Source organism: Sorex fumeus, unplaced genomic scaffold (assembly GCF_029834395.1).
Source record: "Sorex fumeus unplaced genomic scaffold, SorFum_2.1 ptg000169l, whole genome shotgun sequence".
Lineage (NCBI taxonomy): Eukaryota > Metazoa > Chordata > Mammalia > Eulipotyphla > Soricidae > Sorex > Sorex fumeus.
The window spans coordinates 10,419,030-10,434,815 of record NW_026606226.1 but is presented as its reverse complement, the minus strand read 5'-3'; the positions used below and the strand labels follow the sequence as shown (position 1 = coordinate 10,434,815).

Here is a 15,786-nt window from a genome sequence, read left to right as displayed (position 1 = left end):
GGTGGGGAGGTGGGTGTCGCCTCCCCCCAGGAGCCAGGGGTCCCAGATGCTTATCCACCTCCGCCTCCCACCATGAGCCCACCAGGGCAGGGCCAGAGGGTGGAAGCGAAGGTGGGAAACGGCCCCTCTCCCTGGGCTTCTGGGTCTCTGCAGGCCCCGAGACTATTAGCACCTCTCGGGGAATATTTAACTGAAAACAATTTCTAGTCGGGATCCGTTATAATTACTAATTAGATCTGATTATAATTATCTCTGGCTGTCTCCTTACCTGGCATGCAGCAAGGCCCGGCGACAATTAGCATGCGGCTTCCCTGATAACACGGACTGATTAGGCGCACAATCGCGGGTTGGGGGAGAGGCTGCTGTTTACCGGGAATGTTGTGATCCAATTAGACTCAGATTAATGAGGGGGAAACGCCGAGGGCGGAAACGCACTTTCTCCCCCGGTGCGACCTCCATCGGTGACATCACGGCCCGGTGGGGAGTAGCAGGCGCCCAGCTGGCGGCCTCCAACCCGGGCGATGGTGGCCGAGGGTGGCCCCGACTCTGCCCCTGCTCTCTCGGCCCTCCCCCGGGTCCCCGAGAGTGGGAGAATGAATGGAACGTGTGAAGTGTGGAGAGCGGCCAGCCGGAGCCCCTGGGCACAGCTCAGTCACTGGCTCGTCTGAGGGCCAGAGTGCTACACTCTCGCTCAGCGTGGCCTCGTCCAGGCACAAAGCCCCTCCGACCCTCAGTTTCTTCATCTACAAAGTGAGTTCTGAGGGGCTGGAGCGATATAGCACAGTGGACTGGGCGTTTGCTTGCACGCGGCCAACCCGGGTTTGATTCCCAGCATCCCATATGGTCCCCCGAACACCACCAGTAGTAATTCCTGAGTGTGTGAGCCAGGAGTGACTCCTGTGTGCATCAGCAGGTGTGACCCAAAAAAAAGAAAAAAGAAAAAAAAAAGCAAAGTGAGTTCTGAGTATCTGCATGGCCGGGAGTGCAGTTCCATGGTAGAACCCTCTCCGTGTCTGCATGAGACCCTGAGTTTGATCCTCGGCTCCAAAAAAAAAGAAAAAAATATCAAAACCTGCTACCGAGAGTATCTCACCCACACAGCAAAGCCTGGCAAGCTACCCGTGACGTATTCGATATGCCAAACACAGTAATAAGTGTCACAATGGAGACGTTACTGGGCCCGCTCGAGCAAATCGATGAACAGGAGGACAGTGACAGTGTTAGCACAAAAGTGGGTTGCGCTGGTGGGTTCTTGAGAATTGTGTGAAAGTTTTGCATCCCAAACTTGGGAGGTTACGAAGTCAGAGTTTAGTGCACGTTTTAAGGAGGTGGGTCTAGGTCTCTCCCGAGCATCCAGGCCTCGCCTTAAACCATCTTCGACGTCACTCACTCTGTCTCACAGTGCCGTATGATTCCCAAAGTCTTGTCGTTGGGCCTCCAAGGTCACCTGCCGTTTCAGCATTCCTCGGTCGCCGGCCATGGTGTGTGCGTGTGGGCGAGGGCCCTGCGCTCTGCAGCTGTCTCTGGGTCTCAGTACCTCTGGGCGATGCACCTCAGTGGCTCCTGGCGTCCTGTCTCGGCTTTCCTAGTGTCCGGCCACGGTCCTGTGTTTGTGGGTGAGACGCCTGTGCTCATGCCTGTCACCGCCTGGGCACCGGAGCTCGCCTGGCTCTGCCCGGTCCAGGCCCCTGCAGTCTGCTTTCTCGGGCTCCCATCTGGGCGCACCAGCCCTCCCTGGTCCTGTGGTCCATCTGGGCACCTTCGAGGAGAGCAGGAAGAGAGAGACAGAGCCAAGAGCACGTCAAGAGCATGTTGAGAGAGAAAGTGGGTCTGGGGGCCTCCTTTCATTAGCACCATAACCCACCCCAGCCATCCCGTTATCTATTTTGATTATTCCATGGGCGAGATTTAAAGTGACCCACTTACTCACCTGGTGTTCCACCATTCCACTTGCGCTGCATTCAGGGTTGGGGAGACGGCGCCAAAGGCTGGAGCACATTATTGATGGATGCAGGAGGCCCGAGAGTTTGATCCCTGGCCCCACATCCCCACCTTTCTACCACCACGAGGTGTGACCCTGGTGGTTGCCAGCATTGAACTGTCCAGCCCTGTTAGCCAAGTGTTGCCAGGAGTGACCCCCTAAGCATTGAGCACTCAGGCCCCCCCAAGCAGTGCTTCCCCAAGTGGGAACCCCCCAACCCCACAACAAAGAGCCAGCACGGGGTCCTACGATGTTCTTGGCCATTTCTGCAAAGTCTGTTCTGGTTGTCTCTTGCTGTATGACAAATCACCCGCACGCCCAGGAGCTTAAAACAACAGTCATTATTCCTGAGCACTCATCCTTTCTGCTTCCAGGAAGTTAGACCCAGCTTGCTGGCTGCTCCAGGCTTGGGTGGGCCTTCGCCCTCGGGGGCAGGAGGAGCCACAGTCACCTCCGTGTCCCCTCTATTCTACAGGGAAGTCTGGGGCAGTGCTGAGGACTGGGGTTCTCTGCGCCTCTCTCCCTGTCTCTGTGCAGTCTCTCTGTGCGGCCTCTCTGGCCTGGTAGCTTCCGCCAACAGAATGTCCCATGCCCGTGATTAGGGTTTCAGAGTGCATGTCGGGGGCCAGAGAGAGAGCTCAGTGGGCAGAGCACGTGTTCTGTATGCAGGAGGCCCAGGTTTGGTCCCTCAAGCTCAGCGCCAAGAGGGATCCTGAATATCTCCAGGTGGAGACCAACCTCCCCCCTCAAAAAAAAGTGTGTCCAGTTCCTGCGGGCACCTTCATCCAGCACCTGCATGTGGGGGCTGCCAGGTGTGGCCATCACCCACACATGCTGGTGCTGTGGCCAGCCTCTCAGGCCTCCACTCTGCTCTGCGGAGCTGAGAGCAGAGACTTGACAGACCCTCACCGGGATCCCTAAATCCAAACGCAGGGCTGAGTGCGGGCCTCTGCCCCAGCCAGCTCCAGAATCTCGGGCGTGGACTTGCTGACAGGGCCTGGCTGCCGGGAGGCGGAAGCTACAGTCCCTGAGGCCACAGGGCTCCCCCCCCCCCCCCCCCCCCCTCGATCACCTGCTCTCAAGCACGTACACGCATGACTCTTCCCGCTTCCTCTGCACACGTGGGACATTCCTCCCTTTTCCTAACATGCCACTTAGGTTCCTTCCAGCCACAGCCTTCCTTCACTCCCTCGCAAGTTTCGGGGTTCCTGGTAGGTTCCCAGGGCACCCGGCACCCCCAGATAGCACCTTCCAGACGACTTGTGCTCAGGGACCAAAGCTCAGGGTCTGTCTGCAGTGCCCCTCCAGGCCCAGCAGAGGGCAGCACTCGGCACAACTTCTCCGGCCAAGGCCCTCTGCCAGCCCATGGAATTTTACCTTTAGCAGAAACTGGCCAGTGTGTTCTGGAGTCCAGAGTCCTGACTCCTGCCCTTTCCCAGCTGCACCTGCCCTGCAGGGCAAATCTCCCCTTCGCCCCCACCTTGGGAGCCCATGGACCCAAAATGCCGCCTTTACAGGGAGGTGATGCCCATCAGGCAAGCACTGGAGGTTGAAGAGCTTTCGTTTGTTCGTTTTTGTGGCCTGTGAAGTTCAGAAGGCGGTGGGGGGTGGGAGAGTGGGGGTGGGGGTGGGGCTTCTCAGTCCCTGTGATGCTGGGGGTCCGCAGGCCACCGGGAGGGAATTGGGGGCCTTCCCGCCCTGCCGCAGATCTCTCTTAGGGGTGCTGACCCTGACCCTTCAAATAAGTGCACAGAAGCAGGACCAAGACCCAGATTTGGTTTTCATGGTGGTTGGTTGGTTTCCTCCCCAGGGGGACCAGCCTGGCTGCCGTTCAGTTGGCAGTGATGGGAGCGCGCGGAGCTGAGGTCCGGAACCTTCTTTCCGCCTGCGTTCGAGCCCCATCTCCAGCCCTAATCTCAGCTCTCTAGAGGAGCCCCTGGGCTGTGCCCCCTTGGCATCGCCAGTTGTGGGTGCCTTCACTTCTAGCCATAGGAAGAATTTGAGCCGTGATGAGAGCAGCCGAGCGGATCATCCCAAAGGCTGGGGGCAGCCTGTGTGTGAGAGCCCCCGGCTCGAACCCTGGCAGCCGGATCAGTGAGGCAGTCTGCACAAGGGGGCTGTGGGCGGCTCTGGGCAGAGTGCAGCCGGCGACTCAGAATGGCTGAAATCACTGGTCCGCTCCCTTCACAGACGTCTCTCGGGCACCAGCGAGGAATCAGGCCATGCTTCCTGGCATCCCGTGAAATTAGGCTGGCCCCTGGTGTGTGCAGAATGTGTTCTGGCAGGCCCGGAGAAGCCAGGAGGGGGAGGGCTCCAACCAGGAGGGCTGACGGGAAGGGCAGGGACAGCCCTGTGAGTGCTCAGACTTGGGCCTCAGCATTTACAGGGGCTGCGGCTGGAAAGGAAACGGGTCAGGGCACTGGCCTTGCCTGCAACCAACCCCTCTTCAAATTCCCGGCTGTCACACACCTCTCCCCTGAGCACCCCCAGGGGCCACTTCTGAGCCACTCAGGGTCAAGAGTAGACCCTGAGCACTGCTGGGTGTGGCCCAACCACTACCAAAAAGCTGGGACTCAAAGTGAGTCCCAATTCTGGCTTTCCTGTGTCTCGCTGTGGGATCTTAACCCAGCGCTGTTCTCTCTCTGAGCCTCCCGGTCTAGCATTCACTGAGATCCTGCGAGTGGCTGTTTCCTGGGACAGGGAGACCCAAACAAGAGGCTTCTGGCACAGTGTCTCGTGGACAGCTCCTGCGAGCCTGGAGTTCTGGACCTATTAAGCAATATTTGCATGGTCCCTTTCTAAGGGTTCCCCATTGCCTCTTATCATGAAGGCAATAACAATAGCCCTGCGGGAATCTTTATTATCTCACCTCCCCATAAGAGGACTTAGGTTGTCAGATTCTGTGGTCTGCCGGCAGCCCATCAGTTTGGAAAGAAATGGACTCAAGCCAGGTTTGGGGGCTGGAGGGATAGCACAGCGGGTAGGGCGTTTGCCTTGCACGTACGTGGCCAACCGGGTTCGATTCCCAGCATCCCACATGGTCCCCTGAGCACCGCCAGAAGTAATTCCTGAGTTCATGAGCCAGGAGTAACCCCTGTGCATCGCTGGGTGTGACCCAAAAAAGAAAGCAAAGAAAAAGTCAGGTTTAGATCAGCAAACAGCACGTGGCCTACACCAGAGGGGAACCAAGTGACCTACGGGTGCCAGGCCAGTACAGGGAGACTGCAGATGAGACGACCCCAGCACAAAGATCTCCCCTGAGACCAGGTGAGACACTGAGACAGAGGAAGCCTGGCCACTCCAGGACAGAGACAAAAGTCACCGCGTACAACTGGAAGATTCCAGAAAGGCCTCATGGACTAGCCAGACGCTTAGCTGAGTCTTGCAGGCTAGTGCGAGTGACCCAGGAGACGGGGTTAGGAGATAGCACAGCAGGAAGAACACTCACTTTGCCCGCAGCTGACCCAGGTTCGATGCCCAGCACCCCAGAGGGTCCCCCGAGCCCACCAGGAGCACAGAGCCAAGAGTAAGCTCTGAGCACCACCAGGAGTGGCTCAGAAGAATCAAAAGTGAAGCAGAAGAGGAAGAGTCTATCCCACCCGCCACCATCGGACCACAGGGGTCCAGCTGTGGCCTGTGTCCACCATGGGAGCATCTATGGCATCTTCGGGCACCCACCTGTCACCCAGTGGACTTTGGGGTAGCCCCACAGACTGCCTGTGGTCTGGCACCCAGAGAATTGACCCCCCTGTGTCAGCAAAAGCCCTGAGGCCAACAAGCCTGCTGCCCGTGCAGGGAAGCTGGGGTCCCGCCCACTAAGCCCTGTGAGCTCCAAGGGCCCTGGGGGGACAGTGGACAGGGTTCCTGGTCTGGGCCTGAGTCTTCTCGTGCTCAAACAGTTCTCTGGGCCGGGAAGGAGGCCCTGCAGGGACAGGCCTGGCCCACAAAAGCTGCGTCCTTACCCGCCAGGCCCTTCCCACGAGTCCCTGTTTCAGGCAGGACCCCGCCCCCACCCCCACTTCCCACTCAGGGGTCCCCATCGCTGCCATTCCCACGGTGTCCCGCAGGACTCGGGCACCCAATGGTTAACGCATTTCCCCCGACCGACAACAAGCCCCACCAAACAGCCAACTATTTTTATCTCCGGATTAATCACAAAAGGCTGGCGCCCACCTTCCCTGTGATTAAAAATTAGGAGCCCAAGCTCCAGAGTGGCTCGGGATAATAACGGCGGATCCTGCGAGCGTTCGGGATGAATAATGCATCTCCTGAGCACGCGGCGTCTCCCGTCTCGCTCCCCTCCGGGCCCCCAGCTCCGGGCCCCAGACTGAATGGAGAGGTGATGAGTGTCCCCCCTTCCGTCCCAGATCCAGCTGCCAGGAGTGACTGCTGATTTCTATTCAGCCTGCTGGGCCCCCCAAACAGCCCCTCCCCTCCCACCCGCCCCCAGCCCCTCCTCCCCAGCTGGCGAGCAACCAGGCGAAGGCTGATCAATAATGCAGAGCCGCCTGAATAGCCGGTATGATAACCGCTCATTTGGGGAGATGTAATCAGGGCCTATTCTGTGGCGTCCGCACCCCCCTCCCCTCCTCTGAGCTCCCCCTAATCCACGCTTTCAAAACACCACCCCGCAGCCCAAGGCAGGGCCTTGGAAGGACCCCCAAGTCTCCCAGCTGTGACCACAGAGTTTCAGAGCCCCCTAGAGCCCCCGAGAGGGTGGGCTCTCGGCCTTGGAATCCTCATGGGGGCGGGGGAGGGGGACACCCGACACTAGGGCTTCCCCTGACACTAGGGCTTCCCCTCCGGAGCAGGGGGGTGGTGCCCTGGGGTGCCACAGCAGTCTGGACACACACACCCCCCAGGTGCCTCTGGTATGCACCCAGTGGTGAGAGCCACTGTGTCAGCCCCAACCAGCACCCAGGCTCGAGAGAATGTTCCAGAAGCCTGTCGTGAAGTGAAGGGGCCTGCACTGGCCCTCTGCCCTCCAGGGCGGGGCCCTTCCCCAACACCACTTTCCCCTCCGCTCCTCACGGGGGACACTGGCCGGGCCTATCCACTGCTCCCCAGTGGTGCTTGGCGGCTCTTGGCCACTTTCCTGGCCTTCTGCAGGCTCGCCAGGGGCCTCGCCCAGACTCCAAGTGGGCTAAGAGCAGCCACCCCCGGGGCGGGAGCAGGAGCCCCTCCAACACCTCCCTGCAGGAAGGGGCGGCCCCTTGCACACACCCACAACGCCCCCCTCAGCAGCAGCACCACCCCCCAAAGCTGTCATCAGCCTCCTGCAAGCTCTCCAGGGGGCTCTAATGACGGGGTGCAGGCTGCCTGGAGGAGGAGCGTCCCCGCCCAGCCCACCCTCTGCAGGTGCCAGCACCTCCCGGGCTCCAAAGCCGGAATGGGCAGGAAGGGCGGAAATGGCTACTGGGGGGAAGGGGGACAGGACTGGGGGCGGGTGGAGCTGGGGATTGTGGGGTGGGCTTCCCTAGGAGATGGAGATGGGGCTGAGCCAGGCGTCCTCCGGGCAGGGCAGAGACGGGCTGGGGTGTCCCGTGAGCCCCTGCTGGGCAGCCCTGCCCCCATGGGAGACCCCCATCTCCCAGTGATTCTTCCAGGAGGGAAGACACCCCCTCCCCATGGGGGACAGCTGAGAACGTGAGGGGTGTCCCCGTGACCTCCTGGAGCACCTGCAGGCCCAAGTCCTGTGCTGGGTGCTATAGGGGACACTCCAGGTGCTGGGGGACCCTCTGGGCGCTGGGGGGACACACCACACCAGGTGCCCCAGGAGATGGCCCTATCAGGAAGGGCACTGAAGGGGCAGCAGGACAGACTCCTGGTGCTGGGTGGGGGTCCCGCAGAGGAAGAGCGGAGGGAACACGGGCCCACCCCACTGGCTGTCCTGTCCTGCAGAGCTCTGGCTGCCAGACTGGGGAGTGGGGTACTCATCCTTGTCCCCCTCAAACAATGGGGTGAGGACTGATCAGACAGCAGAGGTGTTAGGACAAGGACAGACCAAGTCAGACGGCGGAGGTGGCAGGGTGAGGACCGAGTCAGATGGCGGAGGTGCCTGGGTGGTTCAGGGAAGGACTGGGAAAGAGGAGGAGCCAGGGGAGTCTCACGCCGGTGGACTGAGGACTCCAGGCTGAGTCCTGCACCCACGTACCTGTGTGGGATTACTGTGTCTGTCTGTCTGTCGAGGTTTACTGCACCTGTCTGGGATTACTGTGTCTGTGTCAGTCTCTCTGTCTGGGATTACTGTGTCTGTCTGTCTGTCGAGGTTTACTGCACCTGTCTAGGATTACTTTGTCTGTGTCAGTCTGTCTGTCTGGGATTACTGTGTCTGTCTGTCTGTCTGTCTGTCTGTCGAGGTTTACTGCGTCTGTCTGGGATTACTGTGTCTGTGTCAGTCTATCTGTCTGTCTGGGATTACTGTATCTGTCTGTCTGGCGTCCCTGCCCTGGCTACCCTCCTTGTTCTACAAGTCCCCACAGCAGAGAATCGCCGTCCGTCCGCCTCTCCCTGAGGCGCCTGGGCCCTGCAGAGCTGGGGTGCCACAGCCTGACTCCCTCTGCTCTCCCCACAGTGCCGCCCGACGACCCCGTCATCCTGGGGGGGCCCGTGATCAGCCTGCGGGCGGGGGACCCCCTCAACCTCACCTGCCACGCTGACAACGCCAAGCCTGCCGCCTCCATCATCTGGCTGAGGAAGGGGGAAGTCATCAACGGGGCCACCTACTCCAAGGTGAGGCCGGGGGCGGGGTGGGCGTGTGCACGACCTGAGCCTGCACCTCCACACCTCCCGCCCCTGCTGTCCATGCACTCCAGAGGACCCCCACCCCTCCTCCCTCCCTCCTGGGGGTCCCCATCACCATCCCCAGCCACCCACCTCTCTGAGGCCCTGGGGGCCAGCGAAGGGGTGAGGGACTCCGTCTCCCCCTGCACACTGCCACACTGCCTGAGCCTATGCAGGGGGTTGGGAGACCACCCACTCACAGAGGCTCACACACACACACACACACACACACACACACACACACACAGAGTCGCCCCGAGCCCACAGGAGGCAGGACGCCCCAAGACAGGGGCTCAATGGAGGGAGGAGACATAGTCAGCAGACGGAACCCCCCACTCACGTGCCCTACACGGACGAGACCCTGATTCGGTCCCAGCACTGGGTGGCACCAGCAGAATCTCCACCTGGCTGGGACCTTCAAGGACCTGAGGCCCAAAGGTCACTTTCATAGGTGAGATGATAAACACAGAGTCAGGCCTGGAGGAAAAGAAGAGAAAGAAGCAGGGAGAGGAGAGGAGGGGAGGAGAGGGGAGGGGAAGGGAAGGAGGGGAAGGGAGAAAAGGGGCAGGAAGCTGAGTGGGCATGGTGGGGAGGGTGGGGGTCCCCCCTGCACCCCCAGGCTCGGCCCAGCTTCCCGCCCAACAACACTCCACAGCCTTGCTGCAGGCCCCATGGGGACCAGGCTCTGGGGTCCCTGGAAGCCAGGACCCGGGGTGCATTTCCCAGACCTAATGAACACCCCCTCATTTCCCTAATTAGGTGGAACAAATAACTCCAACCAGAAAAGCCCAGTCCCAGCCCAGGGAACGCCATCAATCATCGTTCCTAGGCCCCTGGGTGCGGGCAGCAGGGGTGGGGAGTGTGGGGGGAGCAGGCCGAGGGCCTCATTAGGAGTTCAGGTGCCCCCACAGCCCACCTCCCCTCTGCCTCTGCCCCCCGGAGCTGAGCAATCCAGGAGCCCTGGCAACAGAGGTTCCCGCTGGCAGATGGGAGGGAACCACCCTGCAGCCCGCCCATTCCTCCTCCCTCCTCCCTGCCCCGGGGCCTTATTTTCATCCAGGAAATTGTTCTTATCATCACTTGTCTATTTATAGAGGCAGAGGCAGGAGCCCTGGGGGCTCCAGCGCCAGCAGCCCCCTCTCCTCTGGGTGCTGAGGCTCTGAGACCCACTGGCCAGCAGCCAGTGATCTCCTGGGATGTCCCCCGCCCTCCAAGGGAGGTATCACCCCACACCCCAGGAAGGAGCCCTCAGCCCAGGCAGCAGGGAGGAAGGAGACAGAGGAGGCACCGGCCAGTGCCCGTTCCCAGGTCCTCGGCACCCCTGCCCGACCTCTGTCGGAAGTGGGAACCTTTCTTTTACAGAGGGGGCAGATGCGCAGCCCCAAGCTGGGTCAAGTGGAGAAAGGGTGACGCTCCGGAAACCTGCATGTCACCGACACTAGCACAGTGACCTGGACACTGCTCCAAGCAGAGCCCCCTGGGGATGGGGACGTTCCCTGAGCCCCCTCAGCTCTGTGGGGGACATAGGCGGACTTCGGGGCCACCCTCGCTGGCACAGCTGGACCTCCCAGGCACTGCCAGGGGTTGCTCTGGTGACCCCGAGCATGGAGCCCCGTGGACCCGTGCTCAGAGGTAGATCATCATCCAGAGTAACCCCCAGCGCCATCGCCAGCACAACTGAACACGGCCCTAGGTAGAAAAGAAAATCATAGGCCAACTCTTGTCTCCCCCAAAACATACCCACAGCCACCACGACATCTGAAGGGTTACATGCAGAACCCCCAACACAACCAGGTCCATGGGGGTCCAGCTGAAGGGTGTGGGGCGCAGGAACTGCCCGACTGACAGTTGAAGAGACTCGACCTGCCCGGCCACTTAATCCATCATGCCACACCCACTTTCCAAGGCAAAAAAACTTCTCTTTTTTTTTGGTCACATCCAGCGATGCTCAGGAATTACTCCTGGCCATGCTTGGGGGACCATATGGGATGCTGGGAATCGAACCCAGGTCGACCAAGTGCAAGGCAAATGCACTACCCACTGTGCTATCACTCTGGCCTCACACGCCCACTTTCCAAATAGGTCACCTTCTGCAGGTCTGGTGCACCAGGTATTTGGGGGATGCTTTTAGCCCCCTACAGACTTTGTTGCCCACGAGACCCATGGGGGCTTGTCCCAGCTCCGGGACCCTTATGGTATCACTTATCAGCAAGGTTGATGTCCTGGCTGCCATCCGAGGCTGGATCACAGCTCCCTGGGGTTCAGGAAGCAGCTGGAAAAGTTAAAACGGTTCCTAAAGTCATACAACAGCCAGGGAAATAGTACCGCAGGAGGGCACTTGCCTTGCATGTGGTCAACCTGGGTTCAATTCCTGGCATCTCATCGGGTTCTCCTGAGCACCGCCAGGAGTAATTCCTGAGTGTGCAGAGCCAGGAGCCAAAGCTCAGAAGCTGAGCACTGCAGGGTGTGGTCCCTACACAGACACACAAAAGTCATATAATGACCACCGTGTCCAGCCCTGCCCTTCTTCTGGCCCCAAACTGCATCCCTTGCTGCAAATACACCTCCTGTTAGCCCTGGAAAAGTACCTGGGCTACCTACAGAAAGACACATACACACACAGAGACATACACACACACACACACACACACACATACACATATACAAACACACATACACACACATATACAAACACACACACAAGCACATACATAAACACTGTAGCACTGTAGCACTGTCCTCCCGTTGTTCATCGATTTGCTCGAGTGGGCCCAGTAACGTTTGTATTGTGAGACTTGTTGTTACTGTGTTGGCTTTGCCATGCGGGCGAGATACTCTCGGTAGCTTGCCGGGCTCTCGGAGAGGGGCAGAGGAACCAAACCCAGCTCTGCCAGGCCGGCTTCGCACAAGGCAAATGCCCTGCCGCTGTGCTATAGTGAGTGGTCACAAGGTCAACTCAAAGTCAACCTGCAGCAAACCATAAACATACACAAACACACATATATAAACACACACACACATACACATATACAAACACACACAGACATATCTACAAACACACACACACAAACACACATATACAATCACTCACACACACACACACACACACACACACACACACACACACACACACACTCACACAAGAATAGTCTCCGGGGAGCATTGGGCTGGTTTCCACTGGGCCCAGCTGGGCTCGTTCATGCTTTGGTCTCTGCGGGTTGAGGTTCACAGGGGTCAGGCCCCCTTCTCTGCCCGTTACCTTCTGCAGTTCAGCGCTGAGCTGGCCAGGGAGCAGGGTGGGGGGGGGGAGACCCTCACAGTGTGTGCCGAGGGTCACCTCTGGGTGTCCCAGCCCCCCCACAGGATACCCCCCAGCCCAGGCACCCCAGTGAGTGACGGGTCTCTCCCCGCCCGCCCCCAGACCCTCCTCCGAGACGGCAAACGGGAAAGCATCGTGAGCACCCTCTTCATCTCCCCCGGCGACGTGGAGAACGGCCAGACCATCGTGTGCCGCGCCACCAACAAGGCCATCCCCGGAGGGAAGGAGACCTCGGTCACCATCGACATCCAGCGTGAGTAGCAGCCCCCGCCGGGAGGGCAGGCCTGGACCAGCCCCCTCGGGCCCTGCCCACGGCCAGAGATGAGGCCACTGAGCCAGGGGCAGCCCCGAGCTCTGTGCTTGGGGACCAGCGGGCACAGGTCCTGAGTGGCACATGCAGGAAAGACCTCTCGGGGCAGGGGCTTGGTATACCTCTTCGAGTCAGCTTCCACTCCTAGCAGCGTCCCCTCTGGCACCCCGTGTATGTCCTGGTCACCCCTGACCCTGATGGTCCAGCCTGGGTGCCCCACCCCACCAGTCCCCGGCCCTGGGGAAGAGGCCAGACAGAGATGAGTCCTGCCCTGCACTGGGTCAGCCACCAGAAAGACCCCCACAGGGAAAGCCGGACTGGGGGTGGGCACTGGCTTTCCTGGCCACCACCTCTGTCCCTGGGAGAGGTCAGCATGGAACACCAGGTTGGACAGAGTCTGAGGTCCCCGGGGGCTGTGCTGGGTCATAGTCTGCTTCTGAGACAGTCCAGGGCGAGGTTCAGTCACATCCTGTTCCTAGTTCGAGGAACCTCCTCTTCCTGTCCTGTCATCTCTGTATGCCTCAGTGTTCCCACCTGGGCCTGGAAATTAAGCCAAGCCCCACCCACCCACCCGCCCACCCCCTCGCCAGAGGCTGTGGGGATTAACTCAAGAGGGGCACGGGTCCTGTGGTGCTCATCAACCGTCATCCCTTTGGTTGGACCCAGTGGGCCGGGGCCAACCACCCCCCAGAAGGCCCCAACGCTCTGCGTGTCCCCACGCCGGAAGGTGTCTGCTGAAACCAGCCGAGCAAACACCCACACTCTGTCCTCACAGACCATCTCCGGCCGCCCTGCCGGGTTCGTTGGTTCACACAGGAGGCGTCCGACTGTTGGCGGGGGGTGCCCCGGCCAGGCAGAGCCGCCTCTACAAACCTGCTCATTTCCTCCGTCAACCCAGAAGCATCCAGACTCAGCAGAAGCACATGTGTTGTTTGTTTCCCTTGGTCTTTCTCTGTCACCCAACGGAAGATAAAGCCCCGAGATTGAGTAATGGGAGAGCAGCTTCCCACCCCAAAGTCTCGCTACATCTGGACTCTGCATCCAGCTGCCAAGTTGCCAAACGAAAGTGCGATCAAATCACTGAGTCATGGAGTTTCTGCCTCCTGCCAGCCCGGCTTGGTATAATGCCTCCCCGGACACGCGCGTGCGTGCGTGCGCACACACACACACTCACACACACACACACACACACACACACACACACACACATACATGCAACGCACTTACAGGGGGCGGAAGGAAATGCTCCCAGGCTCTCAGCTGAAACATCTGTTGGGTGGGATCGAAGCTCCAGCCGCCACATCAAAGCTGCCTCCCGCACCTCGCGCCGCCGACATCACAAGTGGGATTAGAATCATGTTTAATCGCTGGTGATGACATAAACTGTTTATACCTCTGGAGCCCGAAGACGCCTGCAGATTCCTGCCCCGTGCGCGCGGCGCGGGAGGGTGGGAAGCCGGGAGATGCAGGCAGCTCCAGACCGAGAGCCGGAGAGGGGGTGTTGCAGATGGAGGTGGCAAGCCTGGAAGCTTCTAGGACTCGTTCTCCTGAGTCTCGAGGAAAAAAAACTGGGCACCCGGGAAATCGCAAAGAGATAAACCTGCTCTGGGTGAGGGCCCTTCCCACCAACCACGCCCAGAATCAGCTGGAAATGGCAAGTCAAGCATGGGGCAGGGGGCAGGGAGCAAGGGGTGTGCCCCAAGAGATGGACGCCCCATCTCCCTGCTCCTGAGTCCCATCACCCAGGTCGGAGGCCCTCCTGGCACTTCCCACTCCCCTAAATTCTGGGTTCTGTTGAACCGACACCGCCAAGCTGGGTCGAGGCTCCAGCCACCTTCCGAACCAGACGTGCTCTCAGTCGTGAGCATCCGAGCCAGCCGGCTGCATCTGGACACCTAGTCCCAGCTTCCGGACTCCGGGACAAGCTCCTCCCTCCAACCTGCAGGGACACTAGTCCCCTGACTCACCACGGCTTGGGGTACTGCCTCTGGAGTCTGCAGGTCCAGCTCCAGGCCAGCCCCACCGAGAAAGAGGCCCGGAACCCCCAATTTGACCAAGCCCGGAAGCCTGCGGCCTCATTGGTGGGCAGTCTCGAGGGAAAGGCTGTAGATTCCGGAGTCTCAGTCCTCCGGGGAGGTGTGGGGAGTTTTGGGGGCTGCCCTGTCACTATGAGGTCCCTGCCCTTCTCTTGCCCCCAAACCCTGGCCCCAGCCCCACCGATCTGAAGGAGCCGCTTCTCTCTGCAGACCCCCCGCTTGTGAACTTGTCGGTGGAGCCGCAGCCGGTACTGGAGGACAATGTGGTCACGTTTCACTGCTCGGCCAAGGCCAACCCAGCTGTCACCCAGTACAGGTGAGAGCCTGGTGGCCACAGCCGGCACCTCCCTAGACATGGGGGCACCTGTCCTGCCCCGTAGACATGGTGACACCCAGCAGATACGGGGGCATCTGTCCCGCAGGGCTGGCACCCAGCACAGGGTCTGGTTTGCTGCCCCTCTGACCCCCTGCCGACCAGGGGCCGTCTCCTCCCTTCCTGCACGTACATGCCCACCTCCTGTAGAGCAGACAGCAGCTTGGGCCCTCCCCTCCCTGATGCCCAGAGAGACGCCCGCCCGTTTCCAGCAGAGTGAGTGTCGCCTTTGCAGGGTCCAAGAATCCAGCCCCATGTGCCCCTGTCCAGGCCAGCCCAAGCCCAGAGTGGGCTGTCACCGCCTCTGACCCCGTAACTGCACTCCCGGACCCTCTCTCGACTTTGGTTCTTCTTAAAATAGTGCCCAGAGCTCAGGAAACCCACTCACTCAGTAGGTCTTATACAGAGAGAGAGAGAGAGAGAGAGAGAGAGAGAGAGAGAGAGAGAGAGAGAGAGAACTCGCAAGCTAAGGCAGAGATCTAGAATCTAGAATACTATTGAAAGTAAGATTGCTCACAGGTCCGAAGAGGTTGAGAATCTTGCCTCACACGCAGGTTGATCGCCAGCACCACACATGATTCCATGAACACGACCAGGGTGTCCCTCCTGAGCACGGAGCCAGGAATAGCCCCTAAGCACCTCGGGCATGGCCCTAAGCTCCCCCCACAAAGTCCATAAACACACATATCTCTGCTCCCTCCTGTGGATGGGCTGGGATTCAACGATTTCCTGCCCAGTCCAGCATGCACCCACCCAGCCCACTGCATCTGCTCACACATGGGTAGAAGCGTCTCTTGGCCTGAGCTTCTCAGGGGGAGGAGCGCATGTGGTTCAGACACAGTGCCACTGGTAGTGGGTACCCTGCGTAATGCAGGGGGGCCTCTGGGCCCCTTCCCGCTGGCACCACTTCACCTCCCACTGTTCTAAGCATCGAGGCCCCAGCCAGGCTCCAGATACCCCCTCCCCAGCATCCTAGAGATGCCT

General features: G+C 59.9%; 1 protein-coding gene across 3 annotated transcripts in view; it reads left to right on the top strand.

The window, feature by feature from the left end:
• Positions 1-15,786, top strand: part of KIRREL3 (kirre like nephrin family adhesion molecule 3) — a 460,715-nt gene that overhangs the window by 424,365 nt on the left and 20,564 nt on the right. For all 3 annotated transcript variants that reach the window (XM_056107712.1, XM_056107711.1, XM_056107710.1), the window contains exons 5-7: positions 8,556-8,713; positions 12,186-12,336; positions 14,640-14,745. In XM_056107712.1, the coding sequence (XP_055963687.1) occupies positions 8,556-8,713; positions 12,186-12,336; positions 14,640-14,745 (415 nt within the window). The remainder of the gene's footprint in view (positions 1-8,555; positions 8,714-12,185; positions 12,337-14,639; positions 14,746-15,786) is intronic.